Genomic DNA, 17,829 nt, shown 5'->3' on the forward strand with positions numbered 1-17,829 from the left:
ATTGTTCAAGGTCTAACATACCCACATATGTGGGGAGTCCTTGTACACGTGCCAATTAACAATGCAACACTGACAACATGAATGCAACATGAAATAAAAACCACACAGATAATTTAAGGAAAAAACATGAAGAAAGGGGAAAAAAGTCTTTTTTTAAAGACATTTTGCTGTCCTAACGGTAATGTCATTTATTGTATACTAACAAGGGGAGGATACATGTCCGTGTATGGAGGAGAGTCCTGGGAGGAGAAATTAAAGAACAATTTAAGGACCTCTCCATCATTACTGTTTCCAACAGGCTGGATGGATAAGTGTGTCTGCAGAGCGACATCCTGTCCTCATCAAATAGTGTCCTTTACGTAGAGCATTTACTGCACAAGATAATAAGATTAAATATGAAACTGAACTCATACACTGAACAAATAAACTAAATATAAAGCTGCTTTCTAAACTAACTCCATCCGTCATCATATCATACTGCCACGAAAGATGGCTTCTGGCGCCACCAGAGGCTGAGATCGGACACTCCGGAGAGGACGGTACGCCAAATGAAAACTCATTTATTTCAACAAAGTGACTGCAGCTTTTTTGTTACTGCATTGAGCCAGAAACAGTTACGGCGTTACATAAAGAACTTTATTATTTACCCTTTCTGTTATTTCTTTATTCCGTCATCCAAACAAACACAGAGATGAATTCGCCTTGAAGTGTCTGAGGTAGTCTGTGGCAAAATAAATTCTTCGCTGTCAGCTGTAGTATCAAATTGCCACGATAGGTGCCATTCGGGTGCTTTCTAAACTAACTCCATCCGTCATCATATCATACTGCCACGAAAGATGGCTTCTGGCGTCAGCGTCTGATGCCGAAATCACTGACCAAGCGGCTGTATTTGACAGGTTCGTAATGAGAACAGGCCGGACTTACAACCGGGACAGACTTGGGAACACATGAAGTTAATTAAGTGAAGTCTCTGGTGTCAAAGATCCTACTTTAAGTCTCTGCATTACATTATAACAATACATGTAATATACTCAAAATATGCCCCTGTGTGTGTGTGTGTGTGTGTGTGTGTGTGTGTGTGTGTGTGTAGGTACGCTATCTTTAAGAATGGCACCCTGCAAGTAACAAACGTCCAATCAGACGACAACGGGCCGTACTCCTGTGAGGTCAAAACTGACCTGGACCGCGTAAAAGCCAGTGGCTCCATCACTGTCGTAGGTATGTCACAGTGTGTGTGTGTGTGTGTGTGTGTGTGTGTGTGTGTGCGACAGTTTTTAACACTAACAGTTTCTTGTTGTACCCTCAGCACGGCCGGACCCGCCCAAAGATCTGGCTCTGTCTGATGTTGACGACCACAGTCCCACCCTCAGCTGGATCCCAGGACACTCACACAACAGCCCTGTCATAGGTACTGAACACACACACACACACACACACACACACACACACACACACACAGTTTGCAGTCTGAAAACACACAAACAAAGATCAAGACTTTCTAAAGCTACATGATTGATATGGCAGTGATTCCTCTTCACCTTTCAATGGCCGAAACATTTTGATCTTTTTGTTTTTTGTTTAATACACATAAAATTTTACAGGAAGTAGTGTGACCTCATCATGTCTGTCTCCTTCTCCCAGAGTACATCGTGGAGGCGCGGGAGGAGCAGCACTCCGAGGAGGGGGAGTGGATGTGGGAGGAGTGGAAGAAAGTGTCCGGGGAATTCAACCACCTGGAGCTGAAGCTCCACCCCTACTGCACCTACCGCTTCAGGGTCATCGCCATCAACGAGATCGGGGCCAGCGAACCCAGCAAGCTCTCAGAGCACCGCAGCACGCCGCCAGCTGGTAAGTGACACCAGATGCCAACACTATAATGTCGCAAGCTTTTGGATTAGATTTTTATTAAAGCTTTGTGGCCAGAAATCCCACAAATGCTCTGTTCTTTATGCACTAAAATGCACTTTGATGCACGTTTTGGTTTTTTGTTTTGTGACTTGTTTCCTTTTTTTTCCCTTCCATGTTTCTTTACATTTCTGTTCATATTTGTATTTGAGATTATATCTTATGTCAAGGTGTTGTATGAAAAAAGGAAAAATCACTATCAGTAAAGTGTCAGAAATTTAAAAAACAAAAAAAACAGCACTGAGACGGGACGTGTGTACAATGTACACCAAAGTTACAACAATGTCCTGTTTTATGGCGAAACATCAAAATGTTACTGTGTGCCACATGAAAAAAGTCTTGTGCGGACTTTTGATAGCTTTTCATCAACAAGGGGTTGAGATTGGAAACACCAAATTTTAACTAGATCGGATTAATGCTGTAGGACAAGTTCGCAAAAGTATGAGGCCCGAAATCGCCAAAAATCAGCACAAAATTCAAAATGGCCAACTTCCTGTCAGTTTTGGGGGTTGGGTCCAAGAGGCTTTTTTGTGCATCTGGGCATGATACATAAGTGTACCGATTTTCAGAAATATAGGTTAAAGTGGTCATTGGGGCTACATGTTAGGGGGCGCTGTGGAGCCGTTTTGCCACCCAGATAAAAATTTCTTCACCAGGCTGGACAAGCGTACCACTTTTCATGAGTGTTTGGACATATTTAGGCCTCCAAATTTGTGATTAATTGGGGAGAAAAATAATAATTCCTTGCATTTCAAGAGGTTCCTCGTACTAATTACATGGCTTAATTGAGCTGCAACTGTGGCTTGACTAAACTGTGCATGAGTGATATCAGTCTTCAGATCTAACTCCAAAGAAAACAATTATGTGTGTTTGTCAAACAATCTCTTTAAAATGTTTTCTGTGTGTCTCCCTCTGTCTGCTTCCTCCAGTTCCTGACAGAAACCCCACTGGTGTGCGCAGTGAGTCTGTGGACCCAAAGACTCTGATCATTATGTGGGATGTGAGTACTTTAGTCTGAATGCGTGTGTGTGTGTGTGTGCACGCTCCTGACGCGTGGGCACGCCAACATTAATCCAGACTCATGTGATACTGTTTGTCTTTGCAGGAGATGGACAAACGCTTTCATAACGGACAGAGCTTCCAGTACAAGGTGTTGTGGCGGAAAGCTGGGGGGAAGGATTTACGCTGGAACACGGCCGACGTACAGTCTCCGCCGTTCACGGTGAACAACACAGGAACGTACACGCCGTTTGAGATCAAAGTTCAGGCCGTCAACTCACTCGGATCCGGACCGCCACCAGAGGCTGAGATCGGACACTCCGGAGAGGACGGTACGCCAAATGAAAACTCATTTATTTCAACAAAGTGACTGCAGCTTTTTTGTTACTGCATTGAGCCAGAAACAGTTACGGCGTTACATAAAGAACTTTATTATTTACCCTTTCTGTTATTTCTTTATTCCGTCATCCAAACAAACACAGAGATGAATTCGCCTTGAAGTGTCTGAGGTAGTCTGTGGCAAAATAAATTCTTCGCTGTCAGCTGTAGTATCAAATTGCCACGATAGGTGCCATTCGGGTGCTTTGAAAATTGTTGTTAGTATCATACTGCCATGACACGTTACATACAGCCATGATATAAACTGACGCTGTCCGCTGGCGTATCATACTAGTGCGACAGGTGCCATTCGGCTGCTTTATAAACTAACTCCATCCGTCATCATATCATACTGCCACGAAAGATGGCTTCTGGCGTCAGCGTCTGATGCCGAAATCACTGACCAAGCGGCTGTATTTGACAGGTTCGTAATGAGAACAGGCCGGACTTACAACCGGGACAGACTTGGGAACACATGAAGTTAATTAAGTGAAGTCTCTGGTGTCAAGCAGACTCTATGATTCAAATTAAACTGTAATTATGTCTAAAACCAAAAATAAAAACTTTGGACTGCTCCTAGTTTCTATGAACTTCCACATGGCTGAGAAGATACGACAGAAAAAACAGACTAAATGTGGCGTCTGTCAAAAGGAATTTCTTAAAAATGTGTCTGTATTAAATCGCATGTAGAGGCTAATTGTTCACTCACGCAGGGCTCCAAATAGTTCTTGTACCAGAAGAGAGTAATTACGTCCCTCATAAAAGAGATCAAAATTTTACAAGAGTCTTGATATTACAAGACTGAAATGGCTTCAAATTGAGGCTTTTTCTGCAAAAATGTCAGATCTAATGACAGTGGTGACAAACAGCTGGATGACTTGTCAACATGAATGTCCTGTTGTGTTGTGACCTTGTTTCTGGTGTAAAACAGCCGTTCTACTGTGCAGCTTGTTAACCCTTTGAAACTTGGGCATGTGGGTTGACTTTTTTCAAAAACATGGGAAAAAAAAGAGAGACTTGAAAAAATGTACCTAGAAAAAAAAACATACCACCCCAACAAAAAAAGAGAAAGTAAAAAGTACATAAATAAAAAAAGAAAAGAAAAAGTAAATGACCTTTTTGCAATTTGCTCTCTTAGTGCCCGAGGAAGCTCCGACTGGAGTCACGGCGACTGTGAGGAACAGCACAGTCACGGTCAAGTGGAACGAAGCCCAGAATGTCCGAGGTCTGCTGCTCGGATACAGGGTACCAGTTTTTCACAGTTTAAGTCAAGAAAGAGCAGCTGTGCTCTCTGTGTTACACAAATAACAATAATAATAAACTTTTGGCACCTTTCATACAAGGAATGCAGCCCAACATGCTTACGACAAAGAAATTACAAGTGCTTCACATGAAAAGACATAATAAAACCTGCATGTAAAAATAAAATAACATCAGAATAGAAGACACAGAATGCATCTTCACATGGATAAAACACACTTGATGATACTAGTAAAATTTAGATAAAAATACAATATGCAGAATGCATAACATAAAATGGGAAATAAAACCCACTGAGATAATATTAATAAAAAATAAAGCTAAAAGTGTACACAATGAATATGATGAAGGAAAATACATTTGAAAGAGGTGCAGCGGTGCAGAAGTGTGAAGCAAAATGCAAAGCAGTACTACAACATATACAGCATATTTAGTGTAATATTTTAAAATCTATCACATAAAAATATATGAAATATAAAAAAATATCAGAATTTAACAGAATTTGTTGGAGAGTTTGACCCAAAGATGATCAGAGAGAATCTTCACATTTAAGGAGCTGGAATCAGTTTGGTATTTTTGCTTGATGAAAAATGATTTGCTTATCAAAAATTGTTGCAAATTAATTTTCCATCTCGACTATCTATTCGCCGCTCCAGCTACAGATTCATTCATTTTTTTCTGTGTCAGATCTACATCCGGAGGCTGGGTCCTCACGGGGGTCGGGCGCGGAGATCTCTTGGAAGACCGCACCATGAGAAAGAGGACAGGTCGGAGCGAGGGAAGGACAGAGACAGTCGGACTCGAGTGGTGACGGTCCACGGGATGAAGACGTCGGCGGATGTGACGGAGCTGCAGCTGTATTCTCGATATGAGCTGTCTGTCGCCGCCTTTAACAGCAAAGGAGAGGGGCCTCACTCCCCCCCGCATCACTTCAGCACCCCAGAGGGAGGTGAGTCCACAAAGAGACAGAAAGAGACGCACTCACTGAGGACGCATTATCAGATCTGCTAACTGGCTTGTGCGTGTGTGTGTGTGTGTGTGTAGCGCCTGGTCCTCCGGCATCGTTGACGTTCGAGAGCCCCACAGAGAAATCTCTGATCCTCTACTGGACCCCCCCAGTTGAAACAAACGGCATACTGCTGGGATACATCGTGCTCTATCAACAGGGTAAGATTTGCAGCTGGGTATTTTAACAGACGGTGTAAATGTTATATGGGGGTGGGGAGGTAATTAGAGTTGTTTTTGTGAAAAAAGAAGGTTTCATTAATTAAGATAATATGTTTTTTCATGCATGAAAAAAAAAAAAAACTTTGTACGTAAGTCCAGTCACACACAAAACTTCCCCTAATGGAAATATATGGCACCAATAGTCCTGACTGTGGCTCCACAGCAGGGGTCAGTGACCTTTACAATCAAAAGAGACATTTTTGACCAAAAATAATTTTAAAAATATGTCTGGGGCCGCAAAACATATTTGAGCCATATAGTTAACGTAGCACATCCTGTTCAGTTTAAATAAATCTAGAAAGTTAAAGTACCAAATAATCATGATAAGCTCACTGTAGAGTAGCCACACTGTTGTAAAACATATGAATAAATACTAATCGACAAGCCAACAAATCTTTTTTCACACTGTTAAATTCTCTATTTTCCTCTGAGACTTCTGGATTTGTCGTACATAAACCACCGTCATTGAGATTTGGCAAAATGTAGAAAAAAAAGGCACCAGGCCATAGACGTATGACAAAAATTTTAGTTACATTTAATTTAATTATTCAGTGGGTTTTCTAAAAGTGGAAAATGTAAGCATTTATTTAGACCTAGAACAGAAAAAAAACTTTTTGTTAGCATTTTGAATCCTGCTGTCCTGTGGCCTATAGCAATAAATGGAAAAAGAGCATCTTTAAGCATCATTTAGTCACTTATGGATGAATCAATCTTTGTAAAAACACGGTCCGGGTGTTTTCTACTTTGTCAAGATGAAGTCCGCAAATTCTCAGATTTTTGTGTTGATAACTAAATTTCTGACACTAGATTAAAATCTGTCTGTAAATACATGTTCAGCTGTTGTGCTGCCCCCTGGTGGTCGGCTGCATCATAGCGTGAAGTTTTCCTTAAATTCTCGGTGAGGCAGCTCAACTCGATCACAACGTGGGCCTGAAGATCGTGAGTTCGAGTCCCGGGTTGTGCAGATTAAACTTGCCTTTGCCTCCTCAGACATTGTTCTGTGTAGGTGACAAACACATGATTTCAAAGATATTTCGAAGATTAATGGCTTGGTTTGTAAAGTTCTTGTGATGGATCTGCATGGTTTTGTTTTTTGTCTTTTTCCTCTTCTTCCTTTTCCTCTCTCTAATCCCCTGTTATTCTTTTCTTTTTTCTTTTTCTTCCTTTCTGAACACTTCTTCACTTGTGTGAAAGTTTTGTTTTTTATTTTGCCTCATTACCTTCTTATCATGTTTTGGAAAGAAAGATTTAGAAAGAAGATTTGCTGAGGTGTCAAAGGTTTAAGTTTTGTAGTTGAGTAAAGGTCGAGCTGACGGTTTGCTGTTTGTGACGTGCAGAGGTGGAGACCACAGACGGCCCTACGCTGATGCAGAGGATCAGCGATCCCAGTGTGACTCACTTTGAGCTGGGCGATCTGGACCCTAACAGCTATTACATCTTCAAAGTGATCGCATGCACCGCCGCCGGGGAAGGACCGCCCATCATCCGGAGGGGCGCCACCCTGCTAGAAGGAGGTGAAATTAATTTGTTTCGCAGTTCCAACTTTATTTATAACTTTTATACAGTTTCCTGTTCCCATTTTTTCTGTATTTTCCTAAAGCCCTCCCTTTCTTTGTCCCCCTCCAGCTCCTCCGTCCAACATCACCATCGTCTCCAGCAACACGTCCCTCAACCTAAGCTGGGTCCCCGGAGAGCGAGACAGGAACCACGGCTTCGTCATCCGTTACCTCAGGAAGAGCCGTAAGTAAAGAGAGGAGGAGGAAAGGAGGAGGGGAGAGGAGAGGAGAGGAGGAGAGGAGAGGAGAGGAGAAAAGACAAGAGAAGAGGGGAAAAGGAGGAGAGGAGAAAACAGAAAATGAGATGAGAGAAAAGGAGCAGAAAAGAGAGGAGGAGAAAGGAGGAGAGGAGCTTTTACTTTACTGCAGAATGACTGAAGTTAGAGGAGGTGAAGAAGAGGAGAAGAGGATGTTATTAGCAATTATTAAATTAATGTAGAAGAGCAAAAAGAAAATATCTAATCTATGACATGTGTGTGTGTGTGTGTGTGTGTGTGTGTGTGTGTGTGGGACAGCCGGGGCAGACTGGGAGTACTCGGAGGTGTTGAACTCCTCTCAGGGTTTCTACAAGCTGACAGGCCTCCAGCCAAGCTCCGAGTACCGCCTGATGATCAAACAAGGGAACAACACGCAGTGGGAAAGTGTGACGCGGACCATCGGACCAGGTACGTGTGTGTGTGTGTGTGTGTGTGTGTAGCAAACACACACTCTTTGGATTTTTTAAATTTTATGTTAGACCGTAAATTCTCAGCTGGAGTGCAGATGACAAACATTCAGATGCTAATTAATATTGAAAATAATTCATTTTGGGTTTTTTTTTGTTGTTTTTTTTCATCTAATAACATAGTGGCATCATGACAAAAAACTGGCATTTAAAGGGTTAAAATTCTGAAAATTAAGGAATATTTGATATTTATCATTGGGACCGATGTTGGTTAAAAAATAACTCAATGAAAGTAGAAAATAATATTAATCTATAATATTTTTTCAAGTATTCACCATGAAGCTCATCATAACAAAAGTCAGCACTTCCTACAGTTGTTTTTTCACATTAAAAGCCTGTTGATAAAGGGGAGGCTGGTTGTCTGATTGGATGAATTCTCGCTCTCCCTCAGTGCCGTCAGAGATGACCAGCGGGTTCGCCACCCAGGGTTGGCTGATCGGACTCATCAGCGCCATCGTGCTACTGGTGCTGATTCTGCTCATCCTCTGCCTCATCAAACGCAGCAAGGGCGGCAAATACGCAGGTGAGACACACACACGCACACACACACATACACACATACACGCAGACTTCAATCTGCAGTCCAGAGTTTGAGGTTGAGTTTCTTTTTCCTACAGTGAAGGATAAAGAGGACAAGGAGGTGGACTCTGAAGCTCGGCCGATGAAAGATGAGACCTTTGGAGAGTACAGGTGAGTCTGTCCCGTCCTCGAGTCAGAGGAGACGCTTTTATGTTTAATCTCAGGGTTTTTAGAAACACAGCAAAGCCTACAAAGTGCAGCAAATCATATCCTGATGTTCGGTCAGTCTTATTCTTTAGGCAGATTCGTCCAGTTTTGACATTAAAGCAGAAACAGTTGCCGGATCTTTCTGCTTCAGCTGCTGGAATTTGAGGTGTGCAACATCCTTCAGCCGGCGTTTTTGTTTTTGTGTGATCATACTCTGCATCACGGCATCCGGCAATCAAAAGATGCGTGACAAGGGCGTCCGCCTCCAGCGTGACATAAAACATATGCATCGCCAGCGCTTTCTAAACAATAAGAAAAGCAAAACATGTCAATAAAAATCATTCACGTGTCGATTACACAACCATGTTAAAGAGGATGCGGGCAGTCAGTGTTAATCATAGCCACGTATTTTGGTTTTGTCCTGAAATTAGACATTTTTGGATAAATGTTCACAGGGCCATGAACCAAATCCTGGACTATGTTATGGATCATGTGTAGTTCTGTATTTTTGTGTGATCACAGGGAGTGCTGTTATAAGAGAAGACACATATTTACTAAAAATCCGTTTGGCAGCTTGTAAAAAAGAGGAATGGCCGACAGTTGTGGATGAATTTTATTACATGGAGCTGTTAAATTATAGGAGAAGAGTTCAAAAACGACAAGATGAGACTCAACCACTGAATATGATTTAGGGATGAATGTTTTTTGGTGAGAAATGGCAATTTCAGCTTTTGTTTCCTCTTTGTTTGTTTTGTAATGTATTTTTTCCCTTCGTTTAGCACTTATGTGAAAACAGCAAAAATAAAGTCTTTAAAAAAATTGCAAATAAAATTAATAAAAAGATGGATTTATTTTTTAAACAGAAACCTAAGCGATCTCACTTAAAATTATGATTTTTTATTTACACATTTCTAAAATACCTCTATTTTGGAATGAGACGTCTACTATTGTACGTTGTTTCCTGTTTTTGTGCTCATGTTTGAGCTGCTTGCTTCATCTGACCGAACAGCTCTGACGCTCTCGGCTCTCTTTCCTTCTTTTCTCTCCTTTCTTTCTGTCGTTGACGCTCTGCCTGCAGATCTCTGGAGAGGTGAGAAGTGAACCGCTTCTGTCATACATGTTTCACATCTCGTGACAGTTGTTGATTGTGTTGTGATGGTGTATCATTAAATGTAATTAAACTACCTGTGTGACAGAGAAACCAGTTTCCCAGTTACCACTTGCAAATGTATTATCATACTTTTATATTTAGCTGTTGCTGCTGTTTTTTTTGGGTTTTTTTTTTGCCCAGCCTTTGTTTGATTCTCAGCTTTTAAATAAGAAATGAGGACGCTTCCTGACTCTGTCCCTGTCTGTGTCGTCTCTTAGTGACGCTGACGAGAAACGCTCAGACAGTCAGCCGTCTCTGGCGGAGAGCAAGCTGGGCAGCGACGACTCTCTGGCTGAATACGGGGACAGCGTGGACATCCAGTTCAACGAGGACGGCTCCTTCATCGGCCAGTACAGCGGACGAGGGCCCGTCCCCCACGGCAACGAGAGCTCCGGTCCCGCCTCTCCTGTCAACGCTGTCCCGCCTCCACCCATTGCTCCGTCCATGTCGAGCATCCTGAACCGGCCCAGCTAGACACACACACACAACAAAAATACACACACACCACACACACATACATACACACTGCCTGCCTGCAACAAAACACAAAGGGACAGACCACTCCTGACTCCACTGCCTGTAACGTAAAAGTGCAAACACACACACACACACACACACACACACACACACACACACACACACACATTCTCAATACATTCCACAGATTTATGCAGTGAAGTTGTTTACAGGATGTCTCGCCTTTTCTACTCCAAGTTTACACACACACACACACACACACACACCCACACATCCAAACAGAAAGCGCTTCACTCTTCTATAAGACAGAAGGACGGAGACGTGGAGGACAGCAGCCAGTTGCACCAGCTGTTCAAACTTGTGCGTTTTCACTCTCAATCTCGTCAAATACCGTCACTTTGTCCATGATGCAAAGAAGAACCGTGCGTGGGGGCGTGAGAGGGACACAGTGAGGTCCAGGAGCTCCTTTTCCTCCGCTGTCATATGACAGGGACGCTAAATGTTGTTATTGAAGAGCCGCTGACACGTATGTTACATGTCACAATAGAAGCAGAAGCTGTTGTGTTAAACGTTTTGCTTCAGCAGTGCCGGCATGCTGTCTAAAATGACACACATGATTCTGCAGTTGTTTGGTTGTGTGTAAAAATGCAAAGAAGGGAATTTGTAGCGATTCTGTAGCGCTGTCTCTTTGAGGAAAACAAAAACAAAAACGCTCAGTTATCCTTTAGTGTGGGGCCAATACAACCGAATTACCCACAACAGTAGTTTTCACATATGTTAGTGCGGTCCCTTCGTGCGCACCAGATGTGAAAATAATACATTGTTTTATTTTTCAGCTAGTACGGCTTGCTTTCATGCACCTTTGTTTTTACTCTGGTCCAAAGGCCGCACCACAGGCACAGCGTCGTTTCCATGACTCCTGAGTCCCGACCGGAAAATAAGTAAAGAGAAATGAATGTGCACAATGGAGCCACAACAACTACGCGTTTTGTTCCTGGTGCTGGTCGTTGTATTCGTCATCGTTTGTATGTACCACTCTCGACAAACGACACAGTTTGAAAGTGAAGCGCGGCTGCGACTTGACAATATCACGTTGATGCAGCAGAATGCACATTTTAAGACAAGAGATGCAGATTAATTCTCCTGAACCGTGACCTCCTCATCAGACGCAGATACCGACGAACGACCAGGCAGACTGTGCCCGTGGTCCTGAAGAAGTCGATTTAAGAAATAATGTGTAAAACATAAGTGTTTTTGATGGGTGGAGTTGGGTAAGAGCTCCTTTTTAACTCAAACTTGTGGAGTACGGCAGATAGTTGGGACAGATCGAGGTGGGGCACTTTCACACCACAAATGGACCGCACCAGAGTTCGGTGGTAGCCGTTCCAAGACCACCTCCTCAGGGAGGTCTCCGTACGGCCATTTCGGTCCGCACCAAAGTGCGACTGCTGTGTTCACACTGGCCCAGACGCACCACACTCGGGCCCAAAGTTCGATTGGACCTAAACAAAATACCTGTGTGAAAACACCTTAAGTCTTTATTGGCTGAGACTTCAGTTTATTGACTCGCTTCAGTCGTCAGAAGTCACAAACAGCTGGTGCAACTCAGTCCAGGGGAGGAAGATGATGTGATGAGGAGTGACACAAAGAAAAAGGACATTTCATCTCATCCGAACCAAAACGTCTCCCACTCATCTTGTACAAACATTTATTCTGTTTAACAAGTTCATCGTTTCATATAACACACCACCATTTTTAGTCATATTTATGTTTTGTGCGTCATCATCTTCAAACATCACCAGTACGTGTCTTTGTTTACGCTGTTTACAAGCTATTTATTTGTGTTTGTGTGCATGCGTCTGGGGATGATGTTGCTATTTATTGACGTGTGTGCGGCTGTCGGAGCGGCTCCCGAAACCTAAGATGCATGCTACTCCCCAAGGCATCGAAAAATCATTCTGTTGATATTTTAGTGTTTGAGTTTGGAGACTGACTGTTACTTTGTGAGCGTGTGTGTGTGTGTGTGTGTGTGTGTGTGTGTGTGTGTGTGTGATTGTTAATGCTCTCCATTGCTGCCCTGTAACCTGCAGCAATGGGAGATCTGTTGCCTTAAGAGAGTCCAGTTGAGCCTCCTTTCCTCCTTCTTTCTGTCCATCCATCTAACTGTCAGTCATCCATTTCTCCACACACACACACACACACACACACACACACACACACACGTTCTTTTTCTATCATCCTCCTGTTTGCTCTGCAGGTGAAATGCAGGACCAGGATGCTACGGTGGCCCAGAGAGCTCACAGCAGTGCAAAGGGTGAACACGACAGAAATTATTTACAAAACAGTTAAATGCAATTCAGGTCTCGTTTTTTTTTCTTCTCTTTTTTGTTGTTGTTTTAAAGGAATAATTTTCTTGCAAAATGACCATTTGTGCATCAGTTACTCACAGTATTTAATGTTGAATTCTTGCAGAAAACAGTTTTTCCTCACTCACCTCCATTGTGAATGGAGAAACCAAAAAAAATGCAAACAATCTTCAAGAATTAAATTAAACGGGCAACAAAACTACCAACCCTTTACAAACTTTGGTATTATTTCAAACAATACCAAATGCGTTTTATCCTCAGTCAGAGCTCAGAAACATGATGCATATATTTTAACAGCATTTCATTGCATTTCGATTAATCAATTAAATTTCACATGTTAAATTAAATACTTAATGACCAATTAATATTTCAAAGTTTGGGAAGTATTGAGCATCCAACTAGATAAATTAGACCTGGATTTTGCTGCTTGAGTTGCCAGGAAAACACAATGACAGAAAAACAACATTTTCTTCACAAATTCAATGTTTCACACAGCAAGAAACCGATATCCAAATAATAATCTTGCAGGTGAAATATTCCTTCAATAGTTTGATTCTACGACTCACATACTAAGTCATATTTGAAGTGGTGGGATAATAATCTGCAAAAAAGAAATAACCTTCGATTAACAGCAAATATCTACAATATTTGATTCATGCAATCTGAATTTAAAAATGAAGGACAGTTAAATTTAGTAACTTCATGAGTACAAATGGTGGCAACTCGTAGCATTTCCCAGCTGTGTCAGTGCGTGTTCATCATTTTTTATTTTACAGATAATTCCTGCTGAGTTCTGTGCAACTTGCAGCATCATTCTTTCATTACATTTCATTACACAGTAAGATGCGATATACTTTTTTTGTCAATTTACATGTTTTCTTAATCTGCAGTGCATTGAAATTTCAGGGCCACCATGAAACGTGTTTGCAGATAGAAAAACTCTCTCTCTCACACACACACACACACACACACACACACATATAATGCACACACACACATACACTGATGCATGCATTTTGTGGAGGACTATGAGAACCACATGGAGGGCCGGTCCTCTGTAGCAAAACCATATGGGACCCTCTGCAGGAGAGAGGGAGGACGGAGGAGGAGGACAAACATGAGGAGGAGGAGACAGAAATAGAGAATCTGACGAATCGTTCTCTGAATGTAAATAGAACCTCGAGATTGTCATTTTTTTAATTTCCATTGCTTCTTTTATAAGATGATCAAATTGTAATTGTTTTTATGATCTGTTGCTCTGTTTGATTTTGTACTGCGGCACTCCTCCGCTGACCTGCTGCAGCCTTTGTATCTTACAACCCCTCCCCAAGACCCCCGAGACCCTCCCGTCACCACCATGTCCTCTGAGGTTTTCCTCTTGTGTCACTTAGTAGTGCCGAATCATTTAGAGAAGACTAGAATCATAGACCCCCCCTCCCCCTTCATCCAGTTTATTTCTAGCGCTTAGAGATGCAGCAGATAATATTGATTATTAAGAAGTCATGTCATAAATGTTAACATTTATACACCTCGTCGCCATGGCAGCCCCACATGGACCGATACTGGAAATCAGTCCGAATGCTTATTTTTGTGGCTCCGCTGTGCCAGAAAAACTCAATCTGACAAATGATGTGAAGCAGGATTAAAAGCAGGAACATCCCGTGTGTTTGGACCCAGAGCTGAAGTTTTTAATGTTTGCGGAGCAGAGAGGGCCGGGACGGGCGAGCCTGAGGGGACACTTCACACACACACTGAGCAGAGAGTTGCGGCTCTCGTGTATGTTTTATAATTTTATTATTGTTAACAAATCCCGTGAAAATACCAAAATGAACAGCGTTTGTTCGTCTCTCAGAAGTTTCTGACATTCTGTCTGTGGCTCGCAGCCCCAAGTCTGCTGCTTCCTTCTACAGTTTAAAAAAATCTCCAGACAAAAAACTCTCAGTTTTAAATTAGAATTTGTGTCTCGTGGTTTTTCCACAAAAAAAAGATTCATTATTACCAATGAGCAGCACAAATGTACCATTTCATGTTTAAAAATGTGTCAGTTCCCAGAATAAAAAGCTAATTTTTTAATCCATGGGGCGCTTGGTGGCTCAGTGGATAGAGCGGCGCCCCGTATACAGTACAGAGGTTGTATCCTCGCCGCTGCAGGTTCGATTCCAGCCTTGATCCTTTGCTGCATGTCGCCCCCTCTCTCTCAGCCCCCTTTTTTCTCTTAAACTGTCCTGTCCATCCTCCTTATCAGGTATTTTCATTGCCATTTTTTAAAGAAAAATATGGCGATTTTCTTTTAGTCTTTCGAATAAGAATTTAGATTGCTTTAACTCTTTAAAAAAAATCTTGAAAAGCAATTTTTATAAACTTTTTTCTTTAAAAAATGTTTTTAATTGTGATTTTGAAAGAAAACATGTCTGTCATTGCATCCTGTATTGTTACATGAACCTTAAAACCAAGTCTTAACCTTGACACACACCTTCAAAGATTTGGGAATCGGCCAAAAGTTTTTGTTTTTTTTAACTTCAAAACAGCTTCTGACCCTCACTGGGCCGCTCTCTTTTCCAAACAGAAATTGAAACACCACTTATTTGACATCACCTTTATTTGCTTTGCAAAAATTCAGAAAAATCATTCTGAAAAGAAATTTAACATTTTTTCCTGCATAATATTTGCATTCTTTGTGACTGTGCTAAAGGCCTTAACTTTCGGTCTCATCCATAAACTCACCATCCAACATAATGCAGCAGGACGTTCACCTTTTCTTGTCCTGTCAAACAAAAAGACACAAAACGTCCTCATTGGTCTCGCCGTGTAATAATCCACCGCTCTTAACGTATTGCCTTTTTAAACATCTTCCAGGTCTCAGCCGGCTCGTTTCTGTCTCTCTGCTCCTGATGCTGTCTGTCTGTCTGTCTGTCTGTCTGTCGGTCTGTCTGTCGGTCGCAGCCTTCTTTTATACATATAAACACATTGGGAATAAAACACAACATAAAAAAAGAAAAAAAACTAATAAAAACACAAAAATTTTAGGTATAAATAATTACAATACTGCTAATAATAACAACAACAACAGTGCTATTATCTGACATCGTCGGTAGCAATGATACGATGAGTCTGTATCACGATGAATGAATCAGTATCGCAGGATCGAGCAGGGACAGGGAGGGCGGCTGTGTGTGTTTGTGTGTGTGTGTGTAGGGGGGGTTCAAATACACACACATATACAGAAGAAGGGGGGTGGGGGTGGGGGGGTGTACTGCAATATTGAGGTGTGCTGATGTTGTACCTGCTTGTTGCATTGTGCGCTGTACTGTATCTGACAAACTAACCCCAGACTGTCAACTAATAAATAAACATGGACTACGCATATCCTGAACGGACTCCTCTGTGTGTGTGTGTGTGTGTGTGTGTGTAGGAGCGGGACTTAATTTACCTTGATGTTAGGGCTGGGCGATATGACTTTATAGCCTTAAAATATTTAAATTAATATTTTTTTAAATACATTTTTACGAATTTTCAAGTGCACGACAACAACAAAAGACGACAAAAAACAGCAAAACAAAGAACAACATTATAAGAGAGACATTAAAAGCAGCATTTTAGTATTAATCCATTAGTTTGTGTTTTAAAAAACAGCAGGGAAATGTTGAATTATACTTATTAAAGATAACAATTTCTGTAGTAAATCTGTAGTTTCATATGGTAAATGAACACAGACAGGTGTTTGATGTAGCAGAGAGGCTTTACAGTGGTAAGACCTTGTATAGTTCTCTGTACCACTTTGTTATAGTTTGGGTTCGTTTTCAGTCCATTGGAATAAAATACATCATATAACCACCAACAACAATTAGTTTAGGAGAGTGTTTTGTGAGGAGTTAAGATCAAAATCTGGTGGGAATCCCAACAGAAACAATGCAGGATCCAGTTTAATATTGGTTTAATATCGTATTTAGCTACTAAAAAAGAAAATTACTGAATGAACTGCAGTTACAATAAAGTTGAATTAAGTAGCTATTGCCATATAATAAAGCTGAATACACTACTATTATTATAACATTTAATAAAATGCCCTGTACTTTAGCTGCTAGTGGGTGCTTATTTGTTCGAGTTTTTTTTTTTATGTGTGCTCAGAAAAACAATTTCCAGTTTTTGCCCTAGCTATGTTGTATGTGTATTTTCTCACCGAGCGTCCAGAGTGTCCGCAAAACTCATTGCAGACTTCAAGAAATTTGATGTAGTCTGATTTCAGGCGGCCTAACATGTTTACACAGATTTTAAAAGTCCAGTTTAAGTCACACTGACACAATAATTCGACTTTTTCTAACATCATGTAAACGTACTGAGTGTGTGTCGGCCCAGTTGGACTGTGATACTGGTCTCTGGTGGATGGACAAAGACCTGGAGCTGGTACCGAGAAAGAATTTATATTTTAAGTTTAGAGTAGTAGTACAGTTGTTTCATATAGCTGTGGTTTGTATAATTAGTATAAATACTGCATAATGTTACTTCTACTCTTTGCTTCTGTTTGTTGCAGAAACCACACCAGTTCACGGATCTGACATCCTCTTCAGTTCTTACAGGATGACCTGTGATTGCAAATTAATTTAAGTCACTACACAGTGATTCATTATCGTGCAGGTAACCACACCTTCTCTGTCACAGAGAGACTTTAGACTGACTTTTAAAAGTTTCGGTTCAGTTTAAGGTGGAGTTTTAGTTGTGATGGTTCAGGTTATAGTACAAGAACCTGATGATTGTACTTCATGTTAATACACTCAGTTTCCTCAGCTGTTTAACACGTGAGTGTGAGAGATGAGAGATGTAGACAGTGTGTGTGTGTGTGTGTGTGTGTGTGTGTGTGTGTGTGTGTGTGTGTGTGTGTGTGATAAAAGGAATGCAGTGGAGCAGGAAACTCTCTCACACACACCTAAAATGATCTGTGTGTTACACTGTATGACTGAACCAACACCCTCATACCTATAAATGACAGAATAGGTTGTTAACCAGCGACTCCCAAAATGACACGTATGATAGTGTAGCAGTGACAGTTTGGTTTGGTGCTAG

At 41.4% G+C, this 17,829-nt stretch overlaps 1 protein-coding gene across 5 annotated transcripts in view; it reads left to right on the forward strand.

The window, feature by feature from the left end:
* LOC121947569 (neural cell adhesion molecule L1.1-like) overlaps nt 1–16,145 on the forward strand; it is a 57,473-nt gene extending 41,328 nt beyond the window's left edge. For 3 of the 5 annotated variants that reach the window (XM_042492677.2, XM_088081588.1, XM_088081591.1), the window contains 15 exons: nt 1,091–1,218; nt 1,307–1,408; nt 1,642–1,848; nt 2,835–2,905; nt 3,011–3,236; nt 4,421–4,527; nt 5,230–5,491; nt 5,587–5,709; nt 7,107–7,283; nt 7,396–7,509; nt 7,841–7,990; nt 8,441–8,572; nt 8,667–8,739; nt 9,854–9,865; nt 10,144–16,145. In XM_042492677.2, the coding sequence (XP_042348611.1) occupies nt 1,091–1,218; nt 1,307–1,408; nt 1,642–1,848; nt 2,835–2,905; nt 3,011–3,236; nt 4,421–4,527; nt 5,230–5,491; nt 5,587–5,709; nt 7,107–7,283; nt 7,396–7,509; nt 7,841–7,990; nt 8,441–8,572; nt 8,667–8,739; nt 9,854–9,865; nt 10,144–10,399 (2,140 nt within the window). In that variant the 3' untranslated portion in view covers nt 10,400–16,145. The remainder of the gene's footprint in view (nt 1–1,090; nt 1,219–1,306; nt 1,409–1,641; nt 1,849–2,834; nt 2,906–3,010; nt 3,237–4,420; nt 4,528–5,229; nt 5,492–5,586; nt 5,710–7,106; nt 7,284–7,395; nt 7,510–7,840; nt 7,991–8,440; nt 8,573–8,666; nt 8,740–9,853; nt 9,866–10,143) is intronic. The other 2 variants (XM_088081590.1, XM_088081592.1) reach the window with 1 other exon arrangement.
* Nucleotides 16,146–17,829: the final 1,684 nt, after the last annotated feature.

Source organism: Plectropomus leopardus, chromosome 9 (genome assembly GCF_026936395.1).
Source record: "Plectropomus leopardus strain MGB_pleo_1.0 chromosome 9, ASM2693639v1, whole genome shotgun sequence".
In the NCBI taxonomy this organism is placed as follows: Eukaryota; Metazoa; Chordata; class Actinopteri; order Perciformes; family Serranidae; genus Plectropomus; species Plectropomus leopardus.